The sequence below is a fragment of the Eulemur rufifrons genome, chromosome 29, assembly GCF_041146395.1.
Source record: "Eulemur rufifrons isolate Redbay chromosome 29, OSU_ERuf_1, whole genome shotgun sequence".
NCBI lineage: Eukaryota > Metazoa > Chordata > Mammalia > Primates > Lemuridae > Eulemur > Eulemur rufifrons.
This window is the reverse complement of record NC_091011.1, coordinates 2,080,122-2,092,835: the sequence shown is the minus strand read 5'-3', so window position 1 is coordinate 2,092,835 and position 12,714 is coordinate 2,080,122. Positions and strand designations below refer to the sequence as shown.

At 51.3% G+C, this 12,714-nt stretch overlaps 1 protein-coding gene across 4 annotated transcripts in view; it reads left to right on the top strand.

The window, feature by feature from the left end:
* The window catches only part of EGFR (epidermal growth factor receptor), a 187,203-nt gene extending 176,945 nt beyond the window's left edge, over nt 1–10,258 (top strand). For 2 of the 4 annotated variants that reach the window (XM_069461923.1, XM_069461921.1), the window contains 6 exons: nt 392–538; nt 1,895–1,992; nt 2,742–2,909; nt 3,281–3,328; nt 4,041–4,146; nt 4,811–10,258. In XM_069461923.1, the coding sequence (XP_069318024.1) occupies nt 392–538; nt 1,895–1,992; nt 2,742–2,909; nt 3,281–3,328; nt 4,041–4,146; nt 4,811–5,172 (929 nt within the window). In that variant the 3' untranslated portion in view covers nt 5,173–10,258. Of the gene's footprint in view, nt 1–391; nt 539–1,894; nt 1,993–2,741; nt 2,910–3,280; nt 3,329–4,028; nt 4,147–4,810 lie in introns of all 4 variants that reach the window. The other 2 variants (XM_069461922.1, XM_069461920.1) reach the window with 2 other exon arrangements.
* Nucleotides 10,259–12,714: the final 2,456 nt, after the last annotated feature.

The following is a 12,714-nucleotide window of genomic DNA, read 5'->3' as shown; positions in this document are numbered from 1 at the left end:
TAGAATCCCCATCTCTCCACTTCCACGGGAACCGTCGCTCCGGGCAGACGTGAGTGGCTCCTGCCCTGCACACAGTGACACTCGTGTCACTAGCGTCAGTGTTGTCTTCACCGCGATTGCTGAAGTTTGCCATTTATCCGTCACTTACCATAATAGCTGCTGGGCATCGTGCCAACCTTTTTAGTTGTATTATCTTAGTGGATCCTCACAGCCATCCTATGAGACAGATACGGTTATTATCCCACTTTTAAGAGAGGGAAACTGAGGCTCCAGCGTCAAACAAGTGCGCAAGTGTACAGAAACTTAGTTTTAAACATTAAGCAACAGTAACGGGCAATGATGACTAAAGACAGGGTTGTGACCATGACTGACTCACACTTCATCCCCTCAGGGGTCACCGTGTGGGAGCTGATGACCTTTGGGTCCAAGCCTTACGATGGAATCCCCGCAAGCGAGATCTCCTCCGTCCTGGAGAAGGGCGAGCGCCTTCCCCAGCCGCCCATATGCACCATCGACGTCTACATGATCATGGTCAAGTGTGAGTGACGGGGGCCCCTTGCCTGGCGTCACCCTGGTCGCAGGTGCTGCAGAGGCGGCGCTGCCGGCCGCCAGACAGGCCTTCGGTTCCCTGGGGAAATGTCTCCCGTTCTTTGAGACAAGCACACAAGTCCAGAAACATCTGTAAATGCCCCTTCCGGCATTCTTCAAAAAGCACTTGCGGGACTCACTGAGCAGGGTGACCTAACATTTGCCTGTGTTTGCGAGCAAATCAGTAAAATCAAAGTCTTTCGTAAGCCATTCCACCAACACTCTCTATTCTCCGAGTCGCTCGATGAAATACCAAGCCACCCGTTACCAGAGAGAGAATGTTTTTAAATGCCTAACTATGAGTAATAGAATCAACATTTCTGCTTTGACTTAAACCTTTCAAACAGTGGATTTATGTGAGGTCTTCTGCAGTGTGGCATGTAAACATTTTAATGCAATGAGAGTGTGTAGTTTGATTGATGTTGTCCCAGCAGGATCACAGTGCTCTGAAGGTGGCACTGCATGTGTGGATAAGCATTTGCACGAGACACGTGCATCAGGAATATGACAGAGTCCAGTTAATGTAAATGTTAATGCCTTTCTGAACTTTAGAGCAGAGTTAATCTATTTTAATTTCCTTGGTCTGGGCTGAGGAAGCTGGGGCCCAGAGAGGCCATGTGACTGCCTAAGGTCACACAGCAGTCTGGCCTGAAATAGCTTCATATCCTGCTGATGAAAAATGAACGTGAACCCTCGAGAGGCACGAGGGTCTCTAGTCAGTAGCTGATCCTCAGCTTGTTTAATCTTGATTTAGATTGTTGTGTAGTGAGACGCACTGGAGTAGTTCACAAAAGCGTCCTCCCAGGGAAGGAACTGGCACAGCCGGCCGCTCACGTGCCTGCGTGGCCGCGGGGTATGTAGCGCCAGGGTGCGGTGGTCCCAAATCCCAGGTTCTTCAAAGCCTTTACGTTTCTCTAAACTGAGTCTGGTTCCCGCCTGGAAGAATGCTGAGGGTGAGCGCGGGCTTTGACTCAGGGCACCGTAGTCAGAGCAGGACACAGGGAGCGACTGCACCCCGCACGGCGGCGGCGGCCCCTCGGGGTGCCACCAGAATGCTGGCCCTAGGGGGAGTGTGGACAAGTTAGAGGATGTTGCTGTTATTCTGGTTCAAATACAGGCGCTGACGTGGTCTTTAAATGGCAACCACTGTTTAAAAGTGGTCACTGTGTAACGTCTGTCACAGAGATCCCGTCTCTTCATCAGCATTTGTCTGGAAGGACCCCATCTTGTCAGGCCTTCTCTAAGCAATGCCATTCGTCATTTCTCCGGGGTTCCGATCGTACTGTTTTTCCCCTTCCTTCCCCAGGCTGGATGATCGATGCAGACAGTCGCCCCAAGTTCCGTGAGTTGATCATTGAATTCTCCAAGATGGCCCGAGACCCCCAGCGCTACCTTGTCATCCAGGTACAGCCCGGGTCTGCCCTTCCCTAGCGAACAGTCCCTCTGAGGAGCGCTGGTGTCGCTGTCCTCCACACGGGCTCACACGGCCTCCTGCGTCCCAGGCCCGGAGGTCAAACCCTCTGGTGCCATAGAGCAAGCCTCGGTTAAGGCGCAGGCCAAACTGTGAACCCAGCAGGGTCCAGAAGTGGTGCCCACAGCTCCATGTCACCCTCCCGTCCACACTGTCCTGGCCAGACGCAGTCTCCCCACACCCACCCTGCGTGTCACTGTCACGTTTCAGGGGCCAAAGCCTAGCAACATCCAGTGGAGAAACAGGGCTTTGGTGTCAGGCACACCTGGCTTCACATCCGAGCCCCAGGCAGCCTGGCAACCGTCACCTTCCACAGCCGGGAGTGCAAAGCCAAGCTCACGGGTTTTCTCAAAGATTCAGCAAAGTGACACGCAGCCGGCACCGCAGCGCACTTAGCCCAGTGCGCACGCGCTAAACTGCGCCGCCTCTTCCCATCCGGCCCCTCCCAAGCCGTCTGCGTTTCGCGGGGCGCCTTTCAGACGTCGGAGAACGGTGGCCGTTTTATTTTGCGGCTCCCTTACGCCGTGGGGGGGAGCGGCTGTACTTTAGAGAACCCGGGAGTTTTACTGTGACAAAGTCGGCAGACACGCAGGCACCTGCTGACAGTGGGCCCAGCGCCTGCAGCCCAGGGGGGGACGGGCATGTTCAGGGCCTTTCTCATGGTCTCAAATCTCTGCGCCAGGGGGATGAACGGATGCACCTGCCGAGCCCCACGGACTCCAATTTCTACCGCGCCCTGATGGACGAAGAGGACATGGAGGACGTCGTGGACGCCGACGAGTACCTGGTCCCGCAGCAGGGCTTCTTCCACAGCCCCTGCACGTCCCGGACCCCCCTCCTCAGCTCTCTGGTACGGGGCCTTCCTCTCTCTCTCTCTCTATCTCAAGCTGAGTTCTAGGGAAACCATCTAGTGGAACTTGCAGAGACAAAGGCATCAGTTTTAACCAAATTTGACCAGATGGTAAAGCCAGAATGAGAGTGAGTCAAGTAAGCATGTTAATTATTTCATTGCATTGCAGCAACTTGACTGTAATCCTTTTAGGTCCGCTAAGGGACAGAATTAAATCAGAACTAAATTGATGATAGTTTTTCTAAAGCTAATGATTAAGACGAAAACGAGGCACCTTCGGTATATCCACTGCATGAGACCCGCGCCCTGCATGGGGCGGCAGGTGGGAGCGTGCGGGTGCAGCGCGAGCCACTTCTCTGTTGCTTTTTCAGAGCGCGACCAGCAACAGTTCCACCGCGGCTTGCGTTGACAGAAACGGGGTATGTACGAACACACCCTAGAAACCAGAATTAACGACTCTGCATCGTGGCTCTATGATACATAGAAAATGCCCCTCGTAACCCAGATAATTTGGATTTTTCTTCCCGTATGGGTTTCCCCGCATGGTCTCCCTGACCTCTGCACTAGGGCCAGCAATTGGCTATCACCTGTCACAGTGCCATTCAAAGTGTGGTTCGTGAATGACCAGCCCAGGAGCACGTGGCAGCTTTTAGAAATGCAGGTTCCCAGGCCACCACCAAAGCTGGGTTCTGGGGCTGGCACCAGCACCCTGCGTTTGAGCTGGCCTTCCAGGTGGTGCTGATCCGTGCTGATGCACGAAGCCCTGCTCTAGACCTGCGCTACGCAGTGAAGAAGCCACTAGCCATGCGTGGCTACTTAAATGTTAATTACTTAGAATGAAATAAAATATAAAATTCAGTTCCTCACACATTTGAAGTGTTCGTAGTGGCTCCCATATTGCAAAGCACAGATCACAGAACAAGTGTGTCACTGCCGAGAGTTCTGGTGGACACGCTGACCCACGCCTGGCCGCTGTCTGCAGTCCACAGCCCAGCAGCAGAGGCAGACTCTGGGCCTGCCCCAGACCTGCTGAGTCAGAGCCTGCATTTTAACAAGATTGCAGGTGATTTTTATACACATTGACGTTTAAGCAGCCCTGGCTAGAGTAACCTCGCCTAGTTTCCTCCGCAGCAGAGCTGTCCCATCAAGGAAGAGAGCTTCTTGCAGCGGTATAGCTCAGACCCCACTGGCGCCTTGACCGAGGACAGCATGGACGACACCTTCCTCCCAGTGCCTGGTGAGTGCTTTGCCCTGGGAACAGATACGCCCCATCCTGCGGCAGCGAGTCCGCCCCTCGGCCGCCTCCTCCCAGCAGAGCGAGCGGAGCCGGGACTGTGGCAGATTTGCAGACTCAGCGAAGGGGGTGGGAAGCCGGTCAGCACCAAATAGCTGAGCCCGTGCAGGGTCTCCATTGCTTCTGCGTTGTCAGCTGCAGGTTTGTTTGAAGAATGAGTCTGCATATTTTCTAGAATTTGAAGCAAACCACAAAGGGGTGTGTGTGTGTGTGCACGTGCATGCTAGTGTGTGTGTGTGTGCGTGTGACAGATTTAATCCCTGCTCTCTCTCCCTGCTCCATTCTTGACCTGTGAAACATATATTTAACTAATCTAAGCTTTATCCCAAGACACTTCTAACCTGGTTTCACACATACACACACACCCCTGCAGGCACGCAATCCTCTGAGAACTTAAAATTTGCAAAGCATACATGTGCGCATTACTTTGAGAAGCACGGAAAGAACATGGTCTATTCTGCAGCACCAGCAAGCTGGCCGTCTCCACGGCCCCACCCTCTGTCCTCAGTGCCTCGCTGGAGACGCACACAGGGTCAGGTGAGCCCTGGAATCCTGCTGGGGTGATGCCTTGCTGATTACTTCACCTCTGATTTCTTTTCAATTGCAGAATACATAAACCAGTGCGTTCCCAAAAGGCCCGCAGGCTCTGTGCAGAACCCGGTCTACCACAACCAGCCTCTGAACCCAGCTCCCGGCAGGGACCCACACTACCAGAACCCCCACAGCACCGCTGTGGGCAACCCCGAGTATCTCAACACCGCCCAGTCTTCCTGTGTCAGCAGTACACTTGACAGCACTGCCCACTGGGCCCAGAGAGGCACCCACCAAATCAGCCTGGACAACCCTGACTACCAGCAGGACTTCTTTCCCAGGGAAGCCAAGCCCAACGGCACGTTCAAGGGCCCTGCGGCTGAAAACGCAGAGTACCTAAGGGCAGCGCCACCGAGCAGGGAATTCACAGGAGTGTGACCACAGAGAACAGTGTCAGCCATAAACCCCAGACCACAGACACCCAGGACCAAGCCCCGGCAGGCTCTCTAGCCCGACAGCCATGTCCACACCCACTCGAGGACCCACGGACTGGTGGCGCCGTGTTTGCGCTGACCGACCCCTCTTTCAGCCAGAAGTGTCCATTCCTCGGGTGCTCTTTGGGAAGTTGCAGGCACATTCCTTTGTCTTCAGCTGTGAAGCTTCCACAGAAAGACACCCAGCAAGAATGTTGTCTATTTGAGCAGAAGTTTACCTTTAAGTGAGGTATATTTAGGAAAAAATAACTATATATAAGGATTTTTATTGGTTGGGGACCTTTGGGATTTTTAATTGTCATTACTGATTTTGATTTTAATGGACTCCTCCGACGAGGAAGAAGCTTCTTGCAGTACTTGCTGCGCTGAGTGCATCCAGGCCCAGCTGTGACCAAGGCGCACGGGCCACCAGTCTTCCCGCCGACACTCAGTCCCATTGGCTCTGCTTCAAGACCGTCGCGCTGCAAGACAACTAAATACACAGGAGTCCTCCACGTCCCAGGCAGGCCTGGTGGGTACTCTGTCAGGTCATGGCAGGTACAATAGGATACGCCACTTTGCCCCTTCCTGGGTGAAGAAGAAATGGAGGGGGTAGAATTCTTCCTTGGACTTATTTTGTGTGAATGTCTCCATGGTACCAAGTCCCCACTGGTTGACCAGTGTTTCCTAATTATGAGTATTGGACTTACTTGTTCATTTTCCATTCCGTTGCTTTGACACTCAGTATGCCTTCCCTGTCTTGCTGTGAATAGGTCAGCAAGAGAAGACGGTACGTTAAATAACGAAAGGATTCCAGCCCACATTTGATCCCCAGCGTTCAGACCAATAGCCTATAATCAAGATGGAACAATAGTAAAACGTTAATGTACGAACATATCCACTAAATTTGAGGCTCAGATGAAATGCACCCAGTTTTGGGGGCATATATCAGGAGACTACAAAAATGAAGCTGCTCTTAAATTTCCTTTAGTCCTCCCCACCCAACCCCCAAATATTAGTTTAGGTTACTCATAGAAGATAATTTTCTCTTTTCTTTTTACTTTAAAAGTTTTTACTCAAAGAGTATGTGTTCCTCCCTGGGCAGCTGCCCCCAGACCACCCCCCTGTCTTTGTGAAAAAGGTGTCTAGGCCCTGAAGCAACTATTGAGGAACTTACAGCACTGGCCAGAGTAGGCACATTTTAGCAATAAAAATAGCATCATGAATATTGTGGAATTCAAGTGGTCAATACAAAAGTAGAGTTTGAAATTGATAATACTTTCACAACATCTACAGATGTTTTAGAAGAAAAAGAAATTCCTTCCTAAAATAATTCCCCTATAGTTGGAGGATCCGGCTAGTTAGGATCCCGACTTTTTTCGTGCTCTGTGTGTGTCCCTGCAACCTGATTGGCTGGCAGCACCTGTAAACAATGTTCTAAACACTCCTAGTCAATATCTACCCTGTCCAGATTGTCAAGGAAAAAATGTTTCACACACTATTTTCAGCCTGCAGATACGCTCAGCCACACACACATACAAATGTTCTATTTGCTTTTAAATTAGCAATTTAAAAGTAGATTGATCAGGGCTCCACAGCTTTGTTAAGAAAATATTTGACCTTTGTCTTAATGGAATAAAACTATTATTTCATTCCATGCCATTCTACTCTCAAATACCCTTAAGTACCTATACCAGTCCGGCGTAGGTACCAAAGATACAAAAATAAATTAAAGATTATCCCTGATTCTGAGAAATTCACAATTTAGCAAAGGAAACGGACTCATAAATCCCAACCTTGAAACAGTATGACAAAGGGCAGGCAGAACCCAGGGCAGGGAGGGTGGTCGTGCCCGGGGAAACCCGGAGGCTCCCCGAGGGAGACGGCCTCAGAGGTGACGGGGCTTAGCCACCAGGGAAAGGGAAACGCTGGGCCCGGCTGTGGGGACCCCGCCCGGGATCCACTGATAGCTGAAAGGCGAGTCCAGCCATCCCACCCAGCCCCTGCCCCAGGCCTGGGAATCAGGCTTGGAGCACCCCCAGGTTTGCAGAGCGTTGCACCCCCGTCGGGGATTTCAAGCTGTCATCTCTGAAATGATTAGTAAGAAGACTGAGCAACAGAGTGCTGAGAATCTGAGATTTTACACCATTGTCAGTAAACCACTTGCATCGTGTATTCACCTCAGAGCAAAAACACTGCAGTCAGGACTGGGAGACAGAGTGTCACACTCTGCTGTCCCTTTTTGTCGAGAAGCAGGTGATTGATGAGGGAGGGCAGTTGGAAGCCAGTCAGATTGTAGTAATTAAATCCTAGTATTTTTGTAGTTTGAAAAATACACTTTAACACAATAAAACAGCAAAAGCTATTCAAGTTTTCTTTTCTTCTCCTTCATATTTCAGTTTTCCTGCATAAAACTGAGTTGCTAAATTCTACTAAGTTTAAGATTATGTTTCCCAAGACGTTCTCACTCCCTCTGTGCAGGGACCGTCTCCAAGGACCCAGTCAGGAGGGGCTGCCCCGAGAGCCCCGTCACTTCCACTCCACAGCCCTGAGGGTCCCATCTCACACCTTGTTCTCCGTCCCCCGGGTCCACGCTCATTGCTGACCAGTCCCTGAGACCCCACGGAGAGCCTGTCTGCCGCCTCTTCCTCAGCCAGGGCCTGCAGGACCCTCCCCCGCGGCCCCGGCCTGAGACCCGGCCTCTGGGAAAGTGCGGAGTTGGGAGCTGTCACAGTGGGCTGTGATCCTTACAGCTTCTCGTGTCATCTCTAAGGAGTCCCTCTAATTACACCCCGTGAGAAACACTTGTCATCCTCTGAAGTAAAAAGAAGAGACAAACCTTTTAAACTCTAAACTTGCTATGAGCCCAGGCTGCCTCTGATTTTACCCGTCAGAGCTCGGGGCGGCAGCACTGCGCACTCCAGCGGATGATGCAGCTGAGACGTTTGTTGAAATCCCTCATCCTGTGCTTTAGCCTCCCCTGCTCCCCTGCAGACATACACAAACTATGGGGCGCACAGAAGGACCTGGCTCTCAAGCCCATCTGCCCTTGGGGGTCTCCCGGGTGTCAACCAATAGATTCTGATTTCATTTTGCTCGAGTGCAGCCTGGGCCCAGGGACTCTTCAGAGTGCCCCCAGGTTATTCTGAGGAGTGGGGACGTTTAGGGAACCTCTGCTGTAAAGGAAGGCTGAGGCCCCAGCACTCACGTGGCCTCTGCTTCCCACGCACAGGGCGAGGCTGGCGCGTGGGGGACCCGCTGTGCTCATCCTCAGCTCAAATGAGAGCCACTGCAGCTCCAAAAGAAGGGGTCAGGGGTCTGCAGGGGTCAAACTGAATCTCAGAGGCTCCCACGTGATTCCACTGGGCAGCCAGGGTTGAAACTGTCCCTTCTGAGGTCCCCTTCAGTTGTAGAGGCCTATGGGTCTGTGCCGTGCCCCACAAGGTTCCCCTGTGCAGCGGAAAGAAAAGTTTGCAGTCACTGATATGCCTGAGATGTGGCCACCAGTGGCCATTCCAAAAGCCTCCAATTCATTGTCACCAGCGGCTTATGCTGAAAGTGGCAAATACCCAAATCTGAGCCTCAATAAAGCCTTCAGACCCTTGGTGTTTTCTGAGAATTTATACAAACCCCCTTATGAGTGAGCTGCTCCCTCCTAAGTGGCAGCTGTGGAACTGCCATTAGTGTCTGCCCTGCGGCACTTTCCTGTGATCAGCACATGTCTTATTACAACGTGAGGATTGCTTATATTTCCTTGCCTGGGGGCTGTGGAGCCTTTCTGAACAGAAATCCCAGCCTCCTGTTCTAGCCACACCTGCCATGCCAGCAGCACACATCTTTGTACTCTTAAACACATAGACAGGATTTTTAAATGTAAATCTATTTTTGTAACTTTTTTGTGGAATATTGTCCTCTTTATGTAGCACTGAACTTTGTAAAGTATATTTTTAGGAAACTCATTTTTCTACTAAAAGCAACACAGTTAACTTTAGAAAGAGTGCAACAGAATCCAAATTTGAACGGAAATCTTTGTTGAAAAGGGTTAACTTGAGGCAAAAGTCTTTCTCTGTCTTATAAAAAGGTACAACCTCATTGCGGAGCCAAGCCAGGTTATTGCCATGGTGAAGAGGAGAATTTTCATTTTTTATATTTATAATATTGGAAAAGCTGGAAAGCACATTTAGCTTGGTCTGAAGCAGGTTCTGTTGAGTATGGGGCAATGTTGATGGAGAGAGATAATCTGTTATCACTACTAGAAGAATCCAACTGCATGTAATACTCTGATCATCTGCCAATATCGCCCTGTCAATGTAAGAAAAGCAATAATACAGCACTTTGTTGGTTTATATGTATAATGTGATTTCAATGCAAATTATTTTATTTTTATATTTACAATTGATACGCATTTATCAACATAGACTAGAAATATTTGGAGAGACCCAATAATGTTCAGCTTATCTTGGTTACTGGGTATATTGATGAAAGCCACCAACAGTCTCGCCGAGTCTCATGGCCACCGTAGAGAAGGGTCTCTCAGCCCTGGCTGCACATGACGTCACTGGGGGAGCTTTCAGAAAGCTTGGAGCCCCGCTACACCGCAGACCAATTAAATATGGATCTCTAGGGGTGAAACCCAGGTATTTGCACTTTTTATAGCTCCTAAGGTGATTGCAATATATAGCCAAAGTTGAGAACCACCAGCCTAGGGACTGGCCACGGGGACTTGTACATACAGGCAAATTCTGCAGGTGTAGGTGACTCCCAGGCCCAGAGAACTGTAGACCACAAAGACCTGAGCACCTGCCACTGAGAGTCAGGAACCTGGACAGAGTTTCCATGAAGGTTGCCCAAGCACTAGAAGAGAGAGTGTCCAACCAATCAATGAAGAGCAAAGGAAACATGAAACAGACATCTCTTTCCTATTTCCCAAGCTTTCTCCCGCCGTTAAAGTTGGACTGGTAAAGAAAAAGATAGTGAGTATTCTTGTTGCTTACGCAGCCGATATTGTTGTCCTCCCTAAAGTGACCTTTCTTTCCCAGGGTAAAAGAAAACATTGACCTGTCAGTTACATTGCAAAGGGCAGGCCCGGAGAGGGCTGCACAAGTGGTTGATGGCTTTCGTAAAAACAAGAATAAAAAAAAAACACTTTTTATACATTCTTCATAAATTATCCCTGGGATAAAAATGAAAGTGAATAGTTGTGTGTTTTCTTCCATGGATAGCTACACAACCGCAGTGGGTCCTTTGAGGCTGTAAACCTGTCTGTCCAAATGACCCAAGTGCTGAGAATCTCCACCATGTGGTCTGGCAGACCACACTCCAGTTACACTTTCTGATGCATTTACTTATTTTTAAAAAAGAAACCCTGTTGACCTGATTTGGCTACAAAAATAATCTTGCTCTATAATATAATCTCTTGGAAATTAAGAGATCCTATGCATTTGATGACAGTGTTACAGGTGATGGTATAACTGATTAACAGCAGATAGCAATAACTTCATGCTAGAAACATTCAAATAGCTTTACAGCTTCTACATGTGGTACGTTTTAATTGTGTAAAGTTTTGCTATGATGAAAGCAGTATTTGTACAAATGAAAAGCAGGGTTCTCTTTTATACGGTTTACACTGTTGATCAGAACATGTTGGTTGTATATTGAGTATTAAAAAATTAGATGTATATTATTCATTGTTCTTTACTCTTAAGTCCCTTATAATGATACTGTATTCTTTGGTAACAATGCAGTTATTGATATTATTAACCACATCTGATGACTGTAGATGTTCTTTCCTGATAACTTTTTTAAAGAATTAATAAACTTTATTTTTAGAGCAGATTTAGGTTCACAGAAATACTGGGCAGAAAGTGCAGAGAGCTCCCATCTCCCCATCTCCCCCCACACACAGCCTCCCCCACTGTCACCATCACACCCCAGGGGCCAGGCGACCCTCCCCCACTGTCACCATCGCACCCCAGGGGCCAGGCGACCCTCCCCCACTGTCACCATCGCACCCCAGGGGCCAGGCGACCCTCCCCCACTGTCACCATCGCACCCCAGGGGCCAGGTGACCCTCCCCCACTGTCACCATCGCACCCCAGGGGCCAGGCGACCCTCCCCCACTGTCACCATCGCACCCCAGGGGCCAGGCGACCCTCCCCCACTGTCACCATCGCACCCCAGGGGCCAAGCGACCCTCCCCCACTGTCACCATCGCACCCCAGGGGCCAGGCGACCCTGCTCCACTGTCACCGTCGCACTCCGGGGTCCAGGCGACCTTTTGATGGAAAAACCCACCGGCTAGCTTGACGGGTCAGGTGCCCGGCTCTTTTGCACTGTGCCATCGAGGCCACGCTCTGACCCAAGCTTTTCACTGACCACGGTCCTTCCTATACCTCCTGAGGTCTCTCCTTCCGAGGTTTCCTTCATAGCTTTTCCTCCCTCCCGTAGCCAAGGGGGGGTTCCTTGGTGATGGAAGAGGTTTCTGTGGCGAGCCAAGGTTTTGGTTCCTCCCTGCACACAGGTGCATGGACGTGTGTGGCGATTCTGCCAAAAGCCAGGAATTCCCGCGCCGCCGCGTGCCGGGCCTCCGACTCGGCCTCGGCTCTTCGCAGCGGCTCCTCGGTGCGGTGACTTTCAGCCTCCGCCGGGACGTCCGCGCGGGACGCTCCTCACACCCTGCGCTCGGCAAAGTATTGTACCGAGGCAGGATAGGCCGGCGGTGTTGTCGCGTGAACCTCACGGGTGCCTCATCCGGCACGCGACCGTGCTGTATAAACCCAGGTTCTGCCTCTAAGCGCTCAGAGAGATGAGTAACGAAGGTTCTCTCGGTTGTTGTAGCCATAAAAGAGAGACTTAGGGGATTTGAACTCAACAACCGAGGAAAAGCAAACCTGCTGGTGAAGCAGATGATGCCACTCAAAAGGGAAGAGCAACGTCCGGAAACCGGGCGCCTGGGCTGAGCCACGGGGGGCCGGGCGCAGGGTGCTTCCGAGCCAGCCCTGGAAGCAGCTCCCCGGGGCTCAGTGCCTCGACTCTCCAGTGCACTCTGACCCCCTCAGGGCCACAGAACAAAGCCCCGCCTCCTGCCGCAGGGTCCCTCCCCAGCTGGTTACTTGTGACACGGGAGACCTGAGGGCAGGAAGCCGGCGCTGCTGGCTCAAGGTCGCCCCTAACACTTGCAGTGTGGACACTGACCGTTTCCAGGAAAAGCGCAGCTTTGTGAATGGCTCAGTGGCCTGCGTGCAAACGCAGGGCAGGACAACCAGGCCCCCTCTGGGCCTGGCATTTGTGTGGGAACCCACTGGCCTCCTGGCCTCAGTCCCCTCCCCAGGGGCCTCCCACCCCCGGCTCCCTGAGCCGCCACACCCTGACCTGGGGAAGCTCCTCCAGCGCACTGGAGCTGTGAGAATCGGAGCCGTCACCTAGGGGCGTAGCAGAGAAAGGCAAGTTTCAGCCAATGAGGCAAACACGGGCAGCATTCCCGGGCACTGCCCCTCTGAGCCTGCCG